At 53.7% G+C, this 20746-nt stretch overlaps 1 protein-coding gene and 1 non-coding gene across 5 annotated transcripts in view; both read right to left on the reverse strand.

Annotated features, from left to right (window-relative positions):
- Positions 1-1261: 1261 nt before the first annotated feature.
- LOC121496337 lies at positions 1262-1368 on the reverse strand. The gene has a single exon (XR_005989169.1). It is a non-coding gene; the product is annotated as a U6 spliceosomal RNA (small nuclear RNA).
- Positions 1369-7380: 6012 nt separating this feature from the next.
- The window catches only part of UNC13A (unc-13 homolog A), a 64778-nt gene continuing 51412 nt past the window's right edge, over positions 7381-20746 (reverse strand). For 3 of the 4 annotated variants that reach the window (XM_041760330.1, XM_041760332.1, XM_041760329.1), the window contains 7 exons: positions 19801-19857; positions 19340-19420; positions 18384-18531; positions 17332-17388; positions 14491-14583; positions 13624-13783; positions 7381-12159 (listed from right to left, as the gene is read on the reverse strand). In XM_041760330.1, coding sequence (XP_041616264.1) covers positions 11859-12159; positions 13624-13783; positions 14491-14583; positions 17332-17388; positions 18384-18531; positions 19340-19420; positions 19801-19857 — 897 coding nt within the window. In that variant the 3' untranslated portion in view covers positions 7381-11858. The remainder of the gene's footprint in view (positions 12160-13623; positions 13784-14490; positions 14584-17331; positions 17389-18383; positions 18532-19339; positions 19421-19800; positions 19858-20746) is intronic. The other variant, XM_041760331.1, reaches the window with a different exon arrangement.

The raw sequence follows: 20746 nt of genomic DNA on the forward strand, positions 1-20746 counted from the left end.
TTTTTAAATTTAACAACAGATGGTAGATGTTCTAATCAGTGCAGATGTGTACCAGTTCTTTTTGGGTTGTCAAGTTCAATGTTTGGTGATGGTGATGGACCACCATTCACGGGGCCCTGCTGACCCAAGAGTGGCACAGCGTGACTGCCAGCCGTGTTACGTGACACATCCTTCCTACTGAGCTCTTTTTGCAGTTGGGTGAGTCAGCGCAGGTGCAATTGCTGGATTAACGTGTGTGCGCCTGTCTCACTTCATGCGGCTACTGTATTTACTCTTCTTGTTCAGTTCCAACTGCTCACCATGTTCACGGAGGTGGGTGACGCAAGCTTATTAACCTCTCATAGAACATCGCAGTCATTTCTCATGTGTTCCAGTTACGTGTGATGTTTCTAAATCTTATTTTAACCCAGTGGATCTCAGCTGGGGTATTTTTGTTCCTCGGGAACATTTGGTGATGTCTGGAGACATTTCTGGTTGTTGTGACTGGGGGTGGTGCTATTGGCATCTGGTGGGCAGAGGCCAGGGATGTCACTGCATGTCCTTTAGTGCACTGTGACCAAGACTGATTTGGTCCCAAAAGTCCACAGGGCTGTGGTTGAGAATCTTGCACCAATCTCATTGGGCCTTTTGAGGACATGGGTCTCTAGAAGGGTCTTCTCAGTGGCATGAAGTAAAGCTTCCTGTGCTATGAAATTCCTCTGATTAAAACAGATTCTCAGGCTCTGCCCCAGACTGAAGGAGTTAGAAGTTTAGGGGTGGTGCCTGGGAGTCCCAATGTTATTCTGAATAAAATCTCCAGAAGAGTCATATCTTCCTTCTGGAATACACACACACACACACACACACACACACACACACACACACGTCATTTGATATATATAGTTCCATGTTTCCACGACTATGTGTGTGTGTGTGTATATATATATATATTATATTCAGAAGTCTGAAATCAGTTTCACTTGGACATAATCAAGATGTCAGCATGATTGGTTCCTTCTAGAGAATCTAGGGGAGAATCCACGTCCTTGTTCTTTTTTTTTTTTTTCACGTCCTTGTTTTTTCTAGCTTTGGAGATTGCTAGCATTCCTTGACTCACAGCCACTTCCTGTAACCGCCCCCCCCACACACACCCCTTGCTTCTGTCATAACATCTCCCACTTCTCCATCCTACCTTCTGCCATCCCTCTTATCCCTGGGATTACAGTTAGGGCCCACTTGAATAATCCAGGATAATGTTCCCATCAGCTCAAGATCCTTAATTATATCTACAGTGTTCCTTTTGCCATTTATGTGCATCCTTGCACAAGGACCATGCTAAGCTTCCCTGTATCGTTCCAATTTTAGTATATGTGCTGCCGAAGCGAGCACCTGTTTTGCCATTTAAAGCAAACGTTCACAGAGGCACCCGGGTGGCTCAGTCAGTTAAGCATCTGACTCTTGATCTCAGCTCAGGTCTTGATCTCTGGGTTGTGATGTCAAGACCCGTGTTGGGCTCCATGCTCTACACTGGGTGCTGGGCATGGAGCCTACTTAAAAAAAGTAACATTCATAGTTTCTGGTCAATGGAATGTGGGCATCTTTGGTGGAAGCATTATGCAGTCTAACATACTCATCCTTTTAGCAGGCTGTTACTGAGGCTGGATCTATGGATGTATCATAGTTTATTACATATCATAACGTGGCATAGCAGTCAGGTTTAGGAGTGGGAAACAAGCCACTTGGAGTCTTTTTTCTTTTAAATTTTTTATTGTTTAAGTAAACTGTGTGCCCAGTGCAGGGCTTGAACTCATCACTGAGATCAAGAGTGCCACGTTCTCCTGACCAAGACAGCCAGGCACCCCAAAAAACCACTTGAGGTCTTTTAACACAAAGGGTGTAACACAGGAAATTCACAATGATTGAACTCTGCTGCTGTAGCATTAAAGCAACCGCAGATTGAGCTGGATGAATAAATGAATGAATGAGCATGGCCTTGTGCCAATAAAACCTTTATTTACAAAAACAGGCAGTGGGCTGTGTGAGTCCAGGGGGCAGTTTGCCACTCCTACTGCAGAGGAGCAAGACCAGGACTGATCCTACAGGAGTGACTCTGCAGAAAGGGGGGGGGCGGGGGGGGGACCGAAGCTCCCCCAAAATCAAGGCAGGGAATCAGGAGGCCTTTGAAACCTCTGACTTTGGGCATACACCCTGTAGCTGTGATTCAGAAACAGAATGCCACCTTTGTGTCTGCCACAACTGCTTTGTAATGCCCACCAAGCTTTTCACTAGACAAAGGAATGCAGATTCCAGAACAGCAGGTGTTCCCATGCCTGGCTGCTGGCCGAGAGAAGGGGAAGCAAAAATCTAGGCAGCTGTGGTCTCTTGTGCCTCCCAGACTCCCCAGGCATGTCCACGGGTGGGCCTGAGCCCGTGCCCAGCTGCAAGAAAGTCTTTGAGCGCGGCTGCAGCTTTGCAGCCTCTGCCTGGAAAGGGGTTGGATCAGGGCGGGTTCTGATGTCAACCCACCACTTCCTCCTCATTTATGACTGTACTTTATGGTGATGGTAAGAGGGATTGTGTAATTGTAGGATGCATAATCGTGGAACCTATTATATGTAATTGCAGGATTAGGAACACAGTAATTATCATGCAATATAATAAATTATGTAATGAAATGTAATCTTACATAGATCATGAATCACATAATTGTGTTATACCCTCCAGGAAACTGTTTATCTTGTTTATGTTCCCTGGGCGATCCTGCCATGGTAGCAGGGGGTGTGCGTAAACAGGGGTGAGATTTGGGTAGAAGTCGAGAGCAGGAGGGAGGGTAAGGTTGAGACCAGGGGTTCAGGGATAGTGGAGGGTGGGGTGAGCATGAGGATGGTGCTGGAGTTTAGCCCCAGTTTGGAGAGGTGAGGAGAAACCAGAGGGCAAGTTGAATAATGGGTTAGGTCAGAGGTGGACAAACTCTGGCCCAGGGGCCTGAGACCCTCCGGTCACCTGCTTTTCTTTTTAATGTTTAAAATTGAGATGAGGGGATCCCTGGGTGGCTCAGCGGTTTGGCGCCTGCCTTTGGCCCAGGGCGTGATCCTGGAGTCCCGGGATCGAGTCCTGCGTCGGGCTCCTGGCATGGATCCTGCTTCTCCCTCTGCCTGTGTCTCTGCCTCTCTCTCTCTGTCTATCATAAATAAATAAATAAATAAATAAATAAATAATAAATAATCTTTTTAAAAAATTAAAAAAATAAAATTGAGGGCAGCCCAGATGGCTCAGCGGTTTAGTGCCGCCTTTGGCCTAGGATGTGATCCTGGGGACCAGGGATCGAGTCCCATGTCGGGCTCCCTGTGTGGAGCCTACTTCTCCCTCTGCCTGTGTCTCTGCCTCTCTCTCTCTCTCTCTCTCTCTCTCTGTGTCTCTGTCTCTCATGAATAAATAAATAAAAATAAAATAAAATTGAGATGAAATTCAGATAACGTAAACATAGCCGTATGCATGTGGACAATCGCATGGCATTGAGTATATTCAGTGTGGTGCGGCCGTCACCACCATCCACTTCAAGAACTTTTCCATCTTCCCAAATTGGAACTCCGTCCCCATTAAACACAAACTCCCTCTCCCTCCTCCAGCCCCTGGTGCCCGCGGTTCTACTTTTGGCCCCTACGGACGTCTATGGATGTGGCTACTCCAGGGACCTCCTTCAAGTGGGATCATATAGTATTTGTCCTTTGGTGATGGGCTTCTTTCACTCAGCACAGAGTCCTGAAGGTTCATCCATGCTGTGGTCTGGGTCAGAATCTCCTTCTTGGGGGCACCTGGGTGGCTCAGTGGTTGAGCATCTGCCTTTGGCTCAGGTTGTGATCCTGGGATCCTGGGATCCAGTCCTGCATCGGGCTCCTTGTGTGGAGCCTGCTTCTCCCTCTGCCTGTGTCTCTGCCTCTCTCTCTGTCCCTCATGAATAAATAAATAAAATCTTAAAAAAAAAAAAAAAGAATTTCCTTCCTGTTTCAGGCTGAAGAATATTCTTTTTATTTATTTATTTATGATAGTCAACAGAGAGAGAGAGAGAGAGAGCGCCAGAGACACAGGCGGAGGGAGAAGCAGGCTCCATGCACCGGGAGCCTGATGTGGGATTCGATCCCGGGTCTCCAGGATCGCACCCTGGGCCAAAGGCATGGGCCGAACCGCTGCGCCACCCAGGGATCCCTGGGCTGAAGAATATTCTTGTGTGTAAGGCAAGATGCATTGTGCTTGTCCATCCATCTGTTGATGGACACTGGCTTGCTTCCATGTTTTAGCTATTGTAAACAATGAAGCTCTGAACAGGAGTGAACAAGTACCTCTTCAAGACCCTGCTTTAAATTCCTTTTTTTTTTTCCTGCTTTCAATTCTTTAGAGGATATTCCCAGAAGTGGAATTGCTGGGTCACTTGGTAATTCTATTTTTAATCTTTTTAGGACTCTCCCTCCCATTTTCCACTGAGGCCGCACCATCTTACATTCTCACCAGTGGGACACGAGGGTTCCACTGTCCTCACATCCTCAACACGTGCTGCCTTCTGGGTTTTTTGATAGGAGTCATCTTGATGGTATGAGATAGAATTCTCAACTTTTTAATCCTTAATTTTGTGCTTATCTTTTTTTTAAGATTTTATTTATTTGACACAGAGAATGAGAGCACAAGCAGGGGGAGCAGCAGAGGGAGAGGGAGAAGCAGGCTCCCCACTGAGCAGTGAGCCCAACATGGGGCTCGATCCCAGGACCCTGAGATCATGCCCTGAGCTGAAGGCAGACACTTAAGCACTGAGCCACCCAGGCACCTATTATTATTATTATTATTATTATTATTCACACCTATGTATCCTGAAACTATATCTGTGTGGAAATATATACAGCTAGTTGTTGGGCTGGATCGACACGGCTCATGCTCTGTGAAGATGGAGAAGACTTTCTTTTTTTCAGTCAACATCAAATGTCTAACATTCATTCTCATCCTTTGTTAGAGAAAAGCCTCCCTGCCTCCAGACAGAAGGGCAGAGGTCAGCCTGTCCCTCGCCCCCAGGTGTGGCGTTGACCAGGAGACTCAGTGGCTCCAGAGGGACACGATGGAGCCCACAGTGGCCCAGTGGGCGGGGCACCTTTCCTAGCAACTGGGGAACAAACCAGGTCCCCTGGGTCAGGGAGCAAGCAGTTATGCAGAAGTTGCACTGCAGCGACGCCTGGGGGGCTCAGTGGTTGAGCGGCTGCCTTTGGCTCAAGCTGTGATCCCGGGGTCCTGGGATCGAGTCCCACATCGGGCTCCCAGCATGGAGCTTCCTTCTCCCTCTGCCTCTCTCTGTGTGTCTCTCATGAATAAATAAATAAAATCCTTAAAAAGAAGAGGAAGAGGAGGAGGTGGAGGAGGAGGAGAAGTCACGCCACTTTGCCCCCTGGCACAGTCAGCAAGGACGCGAGGGGCCCTGGTGGGCTGTGTCTCTGCCACCTTGCTCACAGCCCCGGCTCAACTATCCCCACAGCTGGAGGCTGCTTCCAGCCTCCTCAGCCACGTGCAAGACTCCCTGGAGGGTGTACTCGTAGGAGAATTTCTGGGTATAGGTCACCCCTGTGGTTTAATCACTTGTAGTCCTGTTTGTCATTTTTTTTCTGGTGTTATTTGTAGCTAAGAGCACTCAGTGAAGCCACTCCCACAGGTGGTGGATCTCATGGCCCCTGCCCTGGCCACTCAAATGGAAAACCCCTGGTCTCAGATCTTGGGCCGAGGGATCCTTGAATCTCCCCCGAGGGAAGAGGGAACGCTGAGCTGAGTGAGATGCCGTTTCTGCTCCCTGGAGGGATGGGGACTCAAAACAGAAACTGAATTCAGCTCGAGGGGCGCCTGGGGGGCTCATTCGGTTAAGCAGCTGGCTCTTGCTTTGGCTCAGGTCGTGATCTCAGGGTTGTGGGGTTGAGCCCCGTGTCCGGCTCTGGGCAGAGTCTGCTTGAGATTCTCTCTTTTTCTCCCTCTGCCCCTCCCGCTTGTATGCTCTTCCTCTCTCTCTCTCTAAAATAAGTAAATCTGGGGCGCCCTGGATGGCTCAGCGGTTTAGTGCCACCTTCAGCCCAGGGCGTGACCCTGGAGTCCCAGGATTGAGTCCCACATCAGGCTCCCTGTGTGGATCTTGCGCACCTGGGTATAGCCAGCGTTCTTCAGGGCTCCTCCAAGGTGAGCAGGTTGGGGTGAAAGGTCTCAACCCCTGGCCCCATCCTTACTACTCTAGCTCTTCTCTGGTTGTTAGTCCAAAACTGTGCTCGGAGAGCTCCAGCCTAGTGCCAGGTGGTCCCCACCTGGTTTTTTGTTTGTTTTAATGTAGCAGGTGAGAATCTCATTTCTTAATTTTAAAGATGCAAAGAGGGGGATCCCTGGGTGGCTCAGCGGTTTCGCGCCTGCCTTTGGCCCAGGGCGCGATCCTGGAGTCCCGGGATCGAGTCCCGTGTCGGGCTCCCGGCATGGAGCCTGCTTCTCCCTCTGCCTGCGTCTCTGCCTCTCTCTCTCTCTATGTCTATCATAAATAAATAAATAAATCTTAAAAAAAAATAAAGATGCAAAGAATAAAACTTAACTTTTCTGCAGCTGAATGTAATTTCTTTTTAAGAAAATACTTTTTTTAAAAAAGATTTTATTTATTTATTCATGAGAGATACAGAGAGAGAGGCAGAGACACAGGCAAAGGGAGAAGCAGGCTCCATGCAGGGAGCCCGATGCGGGACTCGATCCCAGGACCCTGGGATCATGCCCTGAGCCAAAGGCAGATGCTCCACCACTGAGCCACCCAGGCGTTCCTCCCCTGGGTTTTGAGGAGCCAGCTTGGGGTCCTGCACACCCCCATCCATGTGATGGTCCCTTCTGCATCTGTCATCCCACCCCTTCTTGGATGAACAAAAGCCTGACCGGTTTGGGGGGTGGGGAACGATTTTGCTCCTTCCCATGTTGGCCAGAAGTGTTGGGACAGTGTGATTTCTGAGTAATTTCCTAGTGTTGAGTCCTCCCTCCACATTGGGAGGCGATAACCACCAGCCCAGGAATTCTCAATAAATTTATACTTAAGCCGGGAAAAGCAAAAACAAAACAAAACGGACACACATGGGGCTGTAGGTTGACTACGAGCGTGTTCCAACTTGCTTGAGCTGAGCAACAGCTGCCGAAAGTCCTAGGTTCAGATCGTGGCTCCCTCTGTCCCCCCAATACCTCACCTCTCTGGGTCTCCCTTTTTCTTCTACGAAGCTACCTGTGGATGAGTTGTGTTCATGGGTAGGAAGTGCGTCCAACAGCGTCTGCGGGTATTAAGGGTAATAATGTGAGTTTTTTCGCCAATATGGGGATGCAAGGAAGCCACCACGCATCTGAGGCTGTGTGCTTTTTCTTTTTTTAATGTCTGCTGTTAATAAAATATTTTTACAGAGACCAAAAAGTTGGAATAGTGCAAAACATCTCAACACCATGCATTCATGACCACTTCTCGTTGGTTTTAAACATTTGTTCCAAGTCACATATTTACAGAGAAATGGGGGCATCTGCGCAGATGCCAGACCAACGGGATGGAGTTAAAACAAACAAACAAACAGCATTTGATTTCACATTTGCAATCACATGCTAAGAGAAGGTGTGTGGAGGAAGAACCTCCCTGGACTGCGTGGCCGGGTTTGGGGGGGGGGGGGTTCCCAGGGGGCCGGGGCCAGGGGTGAAGTGTGAGTCCCCCTGGCTGCATGGCCTGGGATGCATGGGAGCGAAGGGTGAGGGGGGACCTCCGCCTGTGACCTGTGCCTCAAGAGAGCCACTATGGTTAGGCGGGGGCCGGGCAATCGGGAGAGGTCTTACTTGACAGCGTCAACTTGATTTCTCTCTTTAAAAAAAGAAAAAAAAAAAAAAGGCAAAGAGAAAAGCAACACATGTCAGCGAAGACGACTTTGGTCCTTGACAATTCTTAGGAAAGGATGTTCAGGGGGGGCAGACGGTGTCGTGATCCGAACCAAACCCCCAGTGAGCTCCCCTCCCGCTCCACAGGGGCAGCAGAGTTTGGGGCGACTCTGGGCTGTCCCTGCTCTGCCCCGCCCTTCGGTGTCCCCATCTGCAAAATGAACAGCGCAGGGTGTGGGGGACAGAAAGGTCTCTGAGGTCCCAAAGATTTCTAGTTGGGTGTTAAGTTTTTTGCATCTCTGATGGGGGCACGGTGAGGTTTCAGACTGGAGCCTGAGAGGGATTGCGGTCGCGGCCAGGCACCTGCTCCTTTTACAGAAATCCTTCCAGGACGGAGGGACGGGGAGAGCCAGAGAGAACGGTGGGTTCCTCTTCCTTCTAGATCCCCAGCTTCATTTTCCCCTCTGTTCCTGCATCTCCCCATCTCTGAATCTCTCTCTCCACCTCAAGGTCTCCCTGGGGATGATCTCACCCTCCCGATTTCTCCCCTTCTCTCTCTCTAACTTTCCCTCTTCTTCTCTCTTCATGTCCTTACTCTGGGACACTGTCCCTCTTGTGGGGTGGGCGCGCAGGGAGAGGGGATCGACTCGGTCCAAGACGCCCCTCAAATGTCGCACTCTCCCTGCCCCACCATGGGCCAACCCTACCTCCTCTGTTCTCTGACCATGGAAATCTAGGGCCAGCTCCTGGCATGAAATGAGGTCTAAATACAACCCTGAGACCCCACCAAGGCTCAGAGCTTGGGGTACCCCAGGTGAGGCAGGGAGTGGCTTTGCGGAAGACCCTGCTCCTCTCTGACCCTTGTTCCAATACAGGAACTTCCTAGTTTCAAAGGCTTCCAGCCCCTTAGACTCCTTCCCTGTCTCCTCGTCTGCTCTCGTCCTCTCTCCACGCCGTGTCCTGTGACTCAGCCACAGTCTGCCTGGAACACCTTCTGTGTGCCCAGGTCTATGTGGGAGGGGAAGGTTGCTAGGAACAGACACGGATAGACACGCATGTGGACCCCCGACCCCAAGACGTAATTCAACTAGGCACACCTGTACCCAGTCTGTGCTAGGTGAACTTAGGGCCCTCTAGAGGCCTCACATCCCCAGTCTGGGGAAACGGGGACAATCGCAGACACCCCTAACCCCCGGGCATCGGGGACAGAGGCTGGGGAAGTCCTGAGGAGGAGCAGGGAGGGTTTTCTATGGGAGAGGATATTTGTGATGGGTTTTGAGGGATAAATAGGAGTTCTCTGGGGGAAAGAAGAGGGAGGAAATTTCCAAAACAGTTCTAGCCTGGGAGTCAGAAAAAGTCTTTCAACAAATACTCCCTGAAGCTCCCTCCATGTGCCTGGGCTGGCGCTGGGGAACTCTAAACACACACACACACACACACACACACACACACACACACACTGGCAGGCCTTGACCAGGGATTCCCAAGGACTCTTTGGGAAATAAGTTTGCTCTCTCAGACAAAAGCTCAGCTCCCTCTTCTCTTTTCCTACTGGTCATCCATAAATCTTTCAGGGCTCACCCCAGGTCACATTACCTCCCCTTTGGGTGTTGCTGGTGTTCTCAACCCGAATCCTCTATCCACCTCACTCCTACCTACCCCATGGATGGTCCGAACTTAAAATCTGCCTCTCAGTTCATGTGAGAGAGATGCTAAGCTCCCTCCTTGCCACCTCCCAACCTGCCCCTGGCCCTGCCCCCTCCCCGACCTACCTGTAGGAGAACTTGCATCTTAATCTCTGGTTCAGAACCTTCAGGTACCTGAACCTGCCTAAATCCAGAGGACGTAGAGCACCTCTGGGTAACTTACAAAATAGTGCCAGGAAACCATCAATATAAAAATACAACTCTCAATCCCTAGGATTTGCACATGGCCTCCTTAGAAGTGTCAAACCCTTGGGCAGTGCACAACGGGGACAACTGTACCCAGTGGCCCAGGGCTCATCTAAGGGGTGGGTTTATTTTTTTCTTTTAAAATAGATCTTCTAAAATCCCTCCAGGAATTAATTTCAGTGTCCCAAAAGCACATTGTCTCTCCCCCAAACTGCACTGGTCCATTCTCCATAAGGTGGCCAGATGGAGGTTTTAAAACCTGAAATCCAGACCCTCCTCGGCTTTAAAATCTCCTGAAGCTCTCCAAGTCTCTTAGTGTATAAACTCCCGAGGGCCCTGCCTGGTCTGATATCTCTGCAGGTCTGCCCGACATCAACACCTCCTCCCTCTTGTCCCCCTCTTCAGCCACATGGACCTCACTGTGCTTCAAGCCTGCCCACCTCAGCCTTTGCCCCTACTGTTCCCTCTGCTTGGAGCTTCTCTCGAATGGGTGGTTCCTTCTCATTTCTCACCTCCTCAGAAAGCCCTCCCTTGCTTTCCCGTCTGACACAGCCCCTACCACTCCAGAAGCCCAGCTACTCCTCACCTCACCCGTTTTAGTTTCTTCCTAGCACAAGAGAATCCTGTACTTGCTCATCTGGCAGGGAAAAAAAATGGCACACGAGCACCTGTCCAACATGGAAAAGCAGATTCTGAGCAAAGTCAAGCCATGACAAACTTTCCCAAAAGGTTCTGCCTGCATGAACTGAAATGGGGAAACTTGACTCTGGCCAGATCGCCCCACTACTGCCTGCTGGAGGAAGAGCTTTAGGCAGGTAGAGGCCCCACCGGGGGTATCCTGTGGCATGGTGTTTGAATGAATGAATGAGATTTTGGAGACTAAGCTCCGAGCATGTTTGTGTATTTACACACACACACACACACACACACACACACACACACACACATATACACACACCTAGAGTTTCTGGTCTCTTTCTTGCCTGCCCCGAGAAGAGGTTCGGGGACTGCCTGGGTCCAGGGAATCCCAAATCCTCCCCCCACTTTTTTTTTTTTTGGTGGGAGGTCAAGAGTTCTCAGGGAACCTCCCCACAGGGTCCCAGGGGGAAAGGGCTGAGGGCAGGGGTTTTGCTTGGCAGCCAGATGTGGGAGGGGGGGCAGTGAAGGATTGGCCCAGAACCCCCATCCCTTTTAAGGATTGGGGGAGGTCCCCTGAGGAGGGGTTAGCAGCAATGGGGAGCTGTGTCGGTCATCCGATCTCAGCCCACCTTTAAATGGGGCACACAGGCCAAAGGGAGTGGGGAGAGGGTATGGCACTGGGACCTTCGGCAAAGTCTCAAGCAGCTCTCTGGGCCTCAGTTTTGCCATCTGTTAAATGGGTGGATTGAACTCTATGATATGAGAATGGGGTATATTGGGGGAACAGGAGAGGCAAACCCCCATAGGGAAGTGGGGGCAGCGCGGGTGCTTCACAGCCATCCACTTGGCCCCCAGGGTTTGGGCGCCCGAGGGCGCATGTGCTTTTGAAATCCCATCCTACCCTCCCTCCCCGTTTATTTTTTGCACAAACATGAAAAGACACTCTGGTCCAACCTGGGCCCTCCAACTTGCATCCTAGTGCCTCCAACCCCTAGACCACCCCAGGGGGCGCTCCAGGAAGCCCCGCCCCTCGCCCAGGGCCCGCCCCTCGAGGGAGCTGAGAGTTCCATACTTGGCAATTGGTCTTGGGCCCCAGGGGTTGGGGACCCATCTTATGGCTTTTCCAGGGGACAGGAGGCAGGGCCTCCCCGTACCAGAGCCCCAGGACCTGGCCTCCTCCACAGGGGGCGGGACTTCCTCCCATCCCAGCTCCAAAGGTCCCCTAGGCGCTGGGGACTTGGCTTCTAGTAGGGGACGTGGCTTCTTCCATCATCGCGCCCGAGGGCGTGGCCTCTCGAGGGGGCGGGGCGTCGTCCGTTCACAATTCCCTAGAGGGGGAGCGAGGTCAAGGGCGCAGGCACAGCCAGCCCTCCGCAGAGCCCTCTGGGAGGCCCCAGCGCAGACGTCGCCCCGCCCCGTGCGCAGGCGCAACGCTGCCCGCCCGCGCGCCCCACGCTAGGGCGCAGGCGCGGCGCCGCCCTCCTCGGCGGAGCGCGTGTCCGACTTGAGCTTGACGAACTCCTTGGCCACCTCGTCGTTGCTGCGCTGCGACAGGATGCGCAGCACTGTGAGGCCCGTGTCGTCCATATGGATGCGGCGGCCCAGTGGCAGCCAGCAGGCGGCGCTCCCGCGCTGGGCCAGCTCCCGCAGCTGCAGCACGGCCAGCCCCACGGTGCGGTCCTCGCGCGCGAAGCAGTAGTCCTTGACGCACACCTGCAGCTCGTAGCACTCCGGGCCCGCGTCGGCGCTCAGCGTGCTGCGGGGGGCGGGGCGTGAGGACAGCCCCGCCCCCCGCCACCGGTGGCCCCGCCCCCCACAGCACGCTGAGCGCCGGCCCCGCCCCCAGGGCGCCCAGAGCGGGCCCACGCCCATCTTTCCGGATGCGCACCTCTGCCCCGCCTCGGGAATATCTCTCTTGTCTCTCCTTCCTCCCCTCTGCCACCCACCCCACCTCTAGCCAGCACCCCCACCGTCCTACTGCCAGCCCCAGGCCAAGCCACGCCCCCACCCAGGTGACACCTCCGAGACCCCCTGGCTAGACCATGCTTCCGCCCCGTGATATGGGCGCCCGCACCTTTGGCCGGATGAGCTGCTGCTCCCACCATCCTAACCCAGATATCGCACCCAGAAGCCCCTTTACCGGGCTCCCCCTTGAACCCAAGCTCTCTCCTTGATGTGGCCCCTCCCCCATACTCCCTAGCCCACCTCTCTTACCCTTCAGGTGCTCTCTCCACACACTTGCCTCATGTCTCATCACGAGTGAACTCCCCCCCGCCCCACACACTCCAGTGTGCCTTCCCCAGCCCCCAAGTTCTGTCCCCAATGCTGGCCTCTGTCCCAGGGGACCTGTCCTGGAGGGCCACGCCCACCCCAGGAGATACCTGTGCCGCTACTAGAGGAAGCCCCTGCTCCCAAGCATTGCATCAGCTGTCCTACCCCTCCAAAATCCTCTAACCAAGAGCCCTCTTCTTGTCCTCTCCCAGCTCTCATGCCCCCCTACCCCTCTGCTCTTCTGTCCCCCAAGAACACCTCCCAACATAACCTGCCCCAGTGAGGTTTGCACCTGATCCAAATATCTGCCCACCCCAAGTAACACCTTGATCAGACGTATTTGTGCTTCCCAGGTCATCTGCTCCTCTGGGGCCCTGATGCTTCCGACTATGCTCACCAGGAAGTCCCACATGGATGTGACCCCACTCTCACCCACTGGACAGGCAACCCTAGCCCTGGACCACACCACTCCTGTCCCCTGCCGGTGACTCCTCCAGACCTGCCCTGACAGCCCTGACAGGACTCAGTGCTGGCTCCAGGAGACCCGCCCCCATGCCCCCAGAGACCTCACCCACACCTTCCTTGCCGCATCATGACCACTCATGGCCCTTAACCAGACCTGAGTCTCCAGGCCCAGAAATGGCTGTGCCCAACAGGCCCCCTCTGCCCAGACTTCCCCTCCTCTTCACAAGCTTCATCAACATGTTACATGACATTCACTGCCTCCCCTGGGAACTGCTTGTCTTCCAAAGTGATTACTCATCCCATCCCCTCACCAAGGTCACTCCTGCACTAAGGTGCCTTCCTTCCCAGTGCCCTCACCTAGGATGTGACCCCTCTCATTCCTGCACCCAGGTATCACTGGCCACCAGACATCCCTCTTCTGGTGGATCCTGAGGTCACCCAGCAGATGTCCCCTCCCCATGCTCCCCACCATCCTTAGACTCACAACTGGAAGCTCTCGTTGTACTTGGGGGCCCAGCTGTTATTCTTGGATTTGGTTGCAAACTTGCGTTTCTTGTCGCTGAGCTGGGGCCCAATGATGTTGACCTCGATAAATGGCCGGAAAATGCCAGAAGTCTGCCACTTGAGGTCATTGGCAGCCACGACTGTGAAGGGGAAGTAGAGGGTAAAACTGTCTACGAAGCTGTGGTTTTCGAAGTCTGTCTGAAATAATACATTTCCTAGAATGTTCCTATAGCTAAGTGTGGCTATATGACTAAGTTCCAGCCAATGAAATTTCAGTGAAAGGAAGTGATCTGTACAACTTTCAGATTGTAGCTTAAAAGGCAGGGAGAATGGGCCTTAACTTTCTCCTTCCCAGCTGCTGGCTGGGGTGCTGGTGGGTACTGACTTCTTTGGTACCCTATAGAAGAGGAAAGCATACTGGGGTTAAAGTGCAACATAAGATGACAGGAGCCCCCAAATTTGTGAAGCCTCCCTGTCAGCTCTGGGATGACTGTTCTTGGAGTTACCTCAGAGGAAATTTCATTCTATTTTGTTTTGCTTAAGCCATTGCTATTTTAGGGCTTATGAAACAGCTCAATTTGTGTTCTAATAAAAAAAAAAAAGCCAATAAAAGGAAGTCAGAGCTGAAAGATAGGGAAGGTGGAATTAAGTCCCATAACACTGTTCATACCCCTGGATCCAGCCATGCCTGAAGGTAATTTATTTCTGGAATTTTCAGTTTTATGAAAAAATATTTTTTTTAAATGAAAAATGTTTTTCTTGCTTAAGCTAGTTTGAGTTTGGTTTCTGTCACAGGACCTAGTGAATCCTGGTGAAGCCATGCCCCCTTCCAACTCAGACTACTCACCTTTCACAGTGACCTTGTGTTCCCCGGTTCCTGGATGAGTGAAGAGCTCAACGTGGACTGAAACTTCACCCACGGGGTCTTCCACACCCGAGCCTGGGCGGGGAAGGGGAGGATGCTTGGCATGAGCTCCATTCTTCCCACCCACTCTAGGGGACCTGGACTGCCTCCCACCCACCATGTGCTGGCGGCACCAGGTCATCAGCCCTGACAGGGTGGCACTGAGGGTAGGGCAGGGATGGCAGATGGTCTTAGGAAGCCAAGAATGCTGGGGTCTGGCCTTTCACTACCTTGCTGCGTGATCTCAGGCAGCTCTCTTAACTTCTCTGAGCTTAATGCACCTGCCCCACCCCCCCATTTTTCTCATTCTGCTGACAGCCACGTTGTCAAAACTCAGTCCTCATCTTACATATCCTGGCTTCCGGGGCCTCATTTCTCCTCTTGCATGCACCAATGCCACACTCTTCAGGTTCTCCTCCTACACACTAGCCGCTCCTTCTCACCTGCTTTTGTCACCTTCTCTTTCAATCCTCAAACTGTTGGGACTCCCTTCTCGGTCTTCACTCCCTCTCTAAGTACGTACTAGAAAAGTCTGCTGGCTCTATCTTCAAAATACATCCAGAATCTGACCCACCTCCTTGGTTCCATCCCCCATCATCTCACGCCTGGACTATTGCAGTAGCCCATACCCTGTCCCCCAAATCCTCCTCTCAGCTTCTCTCCATACACCACCCACAGAAATCCTATTAGGTTAGCACACTTCCCTCCTCTGGTCAAAACACTTCCGTGGCTTCCAAATCCCTCTGAAATAATCAAAGTCCTTTTGGTGACCTGCAGTGTCCCTCCCAGTGCATCCTCACTATTACCGCTCCCGCGTCACCTCTGTCCACGCTCACCCTCGCTCACTCTGCTCCAGCCACACAGGCTCCTTCACTGCTTCTCCAAAACACTGTGAGAACCTGACCCAGAGTCCTCACTTCTTCTGAAGTGACAGCTTGTAGGGATATCTTTATTTTCCCTGCCTCAAGGCTGTTCCTCTTTCCATAGAGAATCTCAAGGGTCAAGAATCTTAAGCCTAGCAGCTCCATCTTGCACACATGGCGAAATAAGAATCACGGCTGCCCAGTCAGGGCATACCCTGCCCACTGTTGCAATGATTGGCTCAGGAGTGGTCATGTGACCCGTGCTGGGCCAATCAGAGTTAACTCTGGGACTTTGGCCATAACTCTGAGGACAGAGTCTTTGATGCTAAGCTGGCAAGTCCGTCTCTGCCCAATGAGGGGAAAGCCTTCGTCACAGATGTCTCAGCAGATATCAGTGACCAATGACGTTCCCCAAGACCGCAGATCCGGCTATTATGGATGTCGACACAGCCCTTAATTTTTCAGTTCCAGGCCCACAAATTCCCTAGTCTGCTTGAGCCTGGGTAAGGTGTGTCTCTGTGGCCACCACGATGCCCTGATTGATTGGTTCTGGTGGGTCATTGAAGGGGCAACCTAAAAGCTTTGTCCCTGTCCCTCTTTCTGTGGCTCTGGAAAGGGCATCCTGTGGGGCCTGGGGACCTGTGACCGCCAGCACCCCCACCAGGCCCTCCCTTGCCCCTCAGAAAGCTCCCCACACCTTGAGCACCCCATGCATAGGGGGAAGAAGGGGGGGAGTCAGGGATGGGTATCCAAGGTTAATCAGGGTTACCTGGCACTGGGTGGAAAGTGACTGAGGCTCAGGGGACAAAGAGGCCTGGAGACCCCCCCAGCACCCCACTACTGGGGCGTGCACCCCCCCCCAAATCCTCACTGCCCACCCCAGGCCACCTTCCTTGTCATCTCAGGCTCCGGCTCCCCCCTCCCCCCAACCAGTCACATGCTCAGCCTCACCTCCCCCCACCCCAAGGCTGATGCTTCACAGCAAGCTCAATCCGGGCCAGACTGAGGGTGCCAGGTGGGGAGTTGGACAGTGGTGGGTGGGGTGAGGGGTCAGACCATGGCCAAAGCTAGTAAGAAGGGGGAGGAGGGCATTGCTGGGCGCCCCCATCCCGTGGTTTGCTGGCTCCAAGGGGAAGGGTCTTTCTCGGGCCTCTCTGTTTACCCCAATCCCACCCCTCCCTGAGTCCCTGCCCCCCCCCCGCCCCTTCATAAAGGAAGGTTCCTTGGGCAAATGGCTTAATCTTCTTTGAGACTCAGCTTCCTCATCTGTGGAATGATGGACTGCCCTGTGGGGCAATTGGGAGAAATCTTTTCCAAAAAATCCCTGAGAAATGTTTCTTGATACAAGCGCTGGCTCAGAGTTAGAGCTTGAAAACAATTCGTTTTCTATGCTTGGAAGCATGACGTCAGTAATAATAGTCATTAGTGATAATAATAAAGTAACGGCAACAATACACTTCCTGGGAGCTACCACATGTACTACAGGTCGGGAACTGCTCTAAATTTAATTCAGCTAATCCTAAAAATAATCTTATGTATGAGGGCCCTTGACTGTTCCCATTTTACAGATGGGAAAGCTGAGCTACTCCCGCAGGCGCCCAGCCGCCAGAGAGGCAGAGCTGGGGGAGGGGCCCACTGGAATCCGAGCCCACTCTTAGCCGTGCAGGCGCTGTCCGGGGCTCCCGGGATCCTGCTTAAGAGGTGCACCTAGGGCGAAGCGGATTCCGACTCGAATCGCTTCTCCTTCCCCCCGTGGAACCAGCAAGCCGTCCTTCCCCCTCGTCCACCTAGGCCCCCAGAGCCGGTCGGCCCCGGGCGCGGCCGGGAGGCGGAAGGACGGGCCTTTTACTAGCCGGGCCGGGAGGGGCGCAGGCACCGGGCACCGGGCGCGGGCGGGCGGGCGGGCGGCGGAGGCACGTACCCTTCTCAGGATAAATGTCTTCACTAAGGGTAAACCTAGTCCCTTTTCCACCATGGACTAATCACGGGGGAAGGTGGAGAAAGGAGGGGAGGGAGGGGTGGGGGGAGAGACGAGCGAGCGAGGGGCGAGGATGGAGGGCGAGTGTGCGTGGCGGGGAGCAGGGGAGGCGCGGAGAGGGGGCGGCGAGTGAGAGGGAGGAGAAACAAGAGAGAGAGAAACGTCAGCTGCAGACGGACGGACGGACAGCCTCCCGCTCCGGGGGGGACACCAGGGACACTAAAAGCAGCAGCTTGGACTGGGCACGAGGCTGAGCACGGAAGCCCGGCGCCCAGGGAGGGCCCTAGGCCCTGGGCTGACTCGGGGTGGGGGGGTGGGGGGTGGGGGGCGCTCCCCTCCCCCCAGCTTCTGGCCGGACGGCCGCTCTCCCTCCCACCCCGCTGCGGGAACTACGCCTGGGTCAGCGGCCAAACTTCTCTCCCGCGTCTTAGGGCCAGTTTTGAATGGGGGGCGGGGGGTGTCCCCAGGGAGGGGAACTAGGACCCTAGAGTCCTGCTCTCCCCAGCCCCAGCTGCTGTGCGTGAACTCAGAGAGGGACAGGAGACAGAGGCAAGAGAAGAGAGAGAAAGACAGAATTTGAGAAATGGAAACTCCCTCTGGTCCGCTCCATCGGGTCGGGGGTCCCTCCCATCCCCCGGGGCTGTCAATCATTCCTTTGCCGCATGACGTCATATGCCCCGCCTCCCCCGAGCTGTCAACCACTCCCTGGATCCCATCCTTCCAAGTCCCGCCCCCAGGAGCTTTCAATCACTCCCGGGGCCTGGCCTTCAAAGAGGTCCCGCCCCACAGCTTTCAATCACCTCCTGGCCCAGTGACGTCGAGGTCCCGCCCCCACGAGTAGGCGATCACTCGTTGGCCCCGAGCCAGCGCGGAGCTCGGGGGGACTCCCGGGGGCTGTCAATTGCCCCGGCCCGTGACGTCACAGAGGAGGTGAGTCGGTGGCAGCCTCACTGGCTTAGGGGCTGGGTGGCCGCAGCTAGCAGGCCGCCGCTTACCCTGGGCCGCCTGCGTCTGCACGAAGGTCTTGATGAGCAGGTCAGTGGCCTGCGTGTAGAGGGACAGGGCGTAGCGCAGGGACTGCAGGTCCGGGCTCTTTTCCAGAAAGGTCTTCTTGAGGCCCACGCCACCTGCATGGAAGTATTGCTGTGGAGGACAGGGCGGGGAGAGGTGAGTCTAGTTAGGCAGCCCCATACCCCCACCCCACCCCCGCTGCCGTGTCCAGTGGTGACGTGCTGGATGACCCGGGGCCTCAGAACACTGGTCGGCTCTGCTACTCCCCCACCTCCAGCCCTGCCCCCAAAGCCAGCGGCTTACAGCACTCTCAAAATAACACCCAGCCTCTCGCCTCTCGCCTCTCCTCCAGCCCCTCGAGGTACCTGCCTCAGGGTCTTTGCACTTCCTGCGCTCCTTGATGGGACGGCCTCCCTCCCAAAGTCAAACACCTAATTTTGCCGTGGCTGGCTCGCTCTCCTCCCTCCGTTGGTTAAGATCGCAAAGAGCTTTCCTTGACCACCCTCCTTAATACGTTGCCAACTCTATTTCACTATAATTATTTCAGCAAAAAAAAAAAATTGCCTTCAGAGTAGTTTTCATGCTTTTCATTTCATGGAGACCACGGCCCCTTTCATGCCCCCTCTCCCGCCCCCAGGGTTCTTGCATGGGCTGGCCCTCTACCTAGAATGCTTTGTTTGCTCTGGCTTGGAACTCCTATGCATTCCTCAAGACCTAGAGCTTGACACCCCAGAGCTGGGGGTGTCTGTATCTGGCTGGCCCCCTGAACCTAGGGCTCCGCGGGACCCTGCATCAGCCAGCCTGGAACTGACAGAGGAGTCATCAGTGAGTGTTTATAAATTGAATAAAGTAAGGTGGGTTGGGAGTCTAGGTCCATGTCCTCACCAGTCACACCCTTTGCCTGTTCCACCTGGGAAGGGACAGGGGTGGGACCTCTCACCTTGATGGTGTCCAGGGCCAGTTCGACAACTGCACACTGCTTTGGGGTCAAGCTCTTGGCTTCTTCTCGTACCATGTGATCCTGGATGGATGGAGAGAGGGCCCAGGTGGGCAGAGCAGACCCCACCTTAGGGATATGCCTGTCTGGGGTGGGCCTCATGGAAAACTCTGACAAGTAGGGTAGTGGGTCTGCTGTGTGCCTGGTGCCTTGCCTGTGACTGGCACACAGCAGGTGCTCAATATTTGTCAAATAAACGATTTGTACCCTTGATCAAGCTGTATCTGAAGCTGAACTTTGCACATCTTTCCAACACACTGGAGCGAATAAATTGGCTTAAGTCAGTCCAAGTGGGGCTTCTGTCCCTTGAGCATGTCACCATTCTGGGACCTCTCCCCCAGGAAACGTCCCCACCCCAACCTCCTGTCCCCACCCCAACCTCCTGTCCCCACCCTTGGCCTCACCTTGAGTTTAGACAGCTGACCCAGCTCTTTGGCTGCATTGAAGATCATCTGGGTTCCCTGCAGGTAACAACAGTCACAGCCGAGGTGAGGGTGGCGGTCCTCCAGACCAATCCCCCACAGCCCTACTGACACCCTAGCCCCGGACACCACCTTGGTTCTTGTCCAGAAGCTCTGGGCAGGGCAATGGTTATGTCCCAGAGACAGATCTGGAGCTTCCCCTCAGGAAGTGCTGAGGGGGAGGAGGTGATGACTTTGTCCCTGCAAATCCCAGTGTGGGCGCACTACCCACCCTCTCACCTCTACCAGGACCCCAGGTTTGTGGGACAGAGAAGAAAGAGAGCAGGCAGTGAGGAGCCATGGGTGCAGGGAGCCCCAGATGGTGTTTGTCAGTATGGGACAGGCTGGGCAGCCCAAAGTCAGGGGGTTTCAAGAAAACTGTGGGATGGGTTCTGGTGACCCCAGCACCACCACTCCCCGGGCCCCATGCTCCTGTAGGAGAATTTCCCCCCAGTAATCTGGGTGGCTGTTAGTACGACCTTGTAAAAGGAAGAATCCTCCCCAAGCAACACACACCTCAGTACCCATCCTCCACCCACCCAAAACAGACACCAGCAAGATGGCATCCCGGTTATGGCTCCAATGAGCCTGGGTGGGCCTGCGTTCAAATCCCAGCTCTGCTATGTGGCCCTGGGCAAGTCACTTAACCTCTCTGAACCTCAGCTTTCTCATCTAGTTGGGGGAAATCATATCTACTTCATGGTTTAGCTGGGGCTAAATGTGTCTTTGTTCAGTGTTCACTGTCATTATTATCATTTGGCCTCAAAGTCATGAGCAGTGCTGGGGGCAATGATCGGCCTGGAAGCCACAAGTCCTGCCTCCTCCAGTCACTGTACTGGGTGACCTGAGGCATGTCCTTAGACTTTTCTGGGTCTCAGTTTCCTTCGCT

Source organism: Vulpes lagopus, chromosome 7 (assembly GCF_018345385.1).
Source record: "Vulpes lagopus strain Blue_001 chromosome 7, ASM1834538v1, whole genome shotgun sequence".
Lineage (NCBI taxonomy): Eukaryota > Metazoa > Chordata > Mammalia > Carnivora > Canidae > Vulpes > Vulpes lagopus.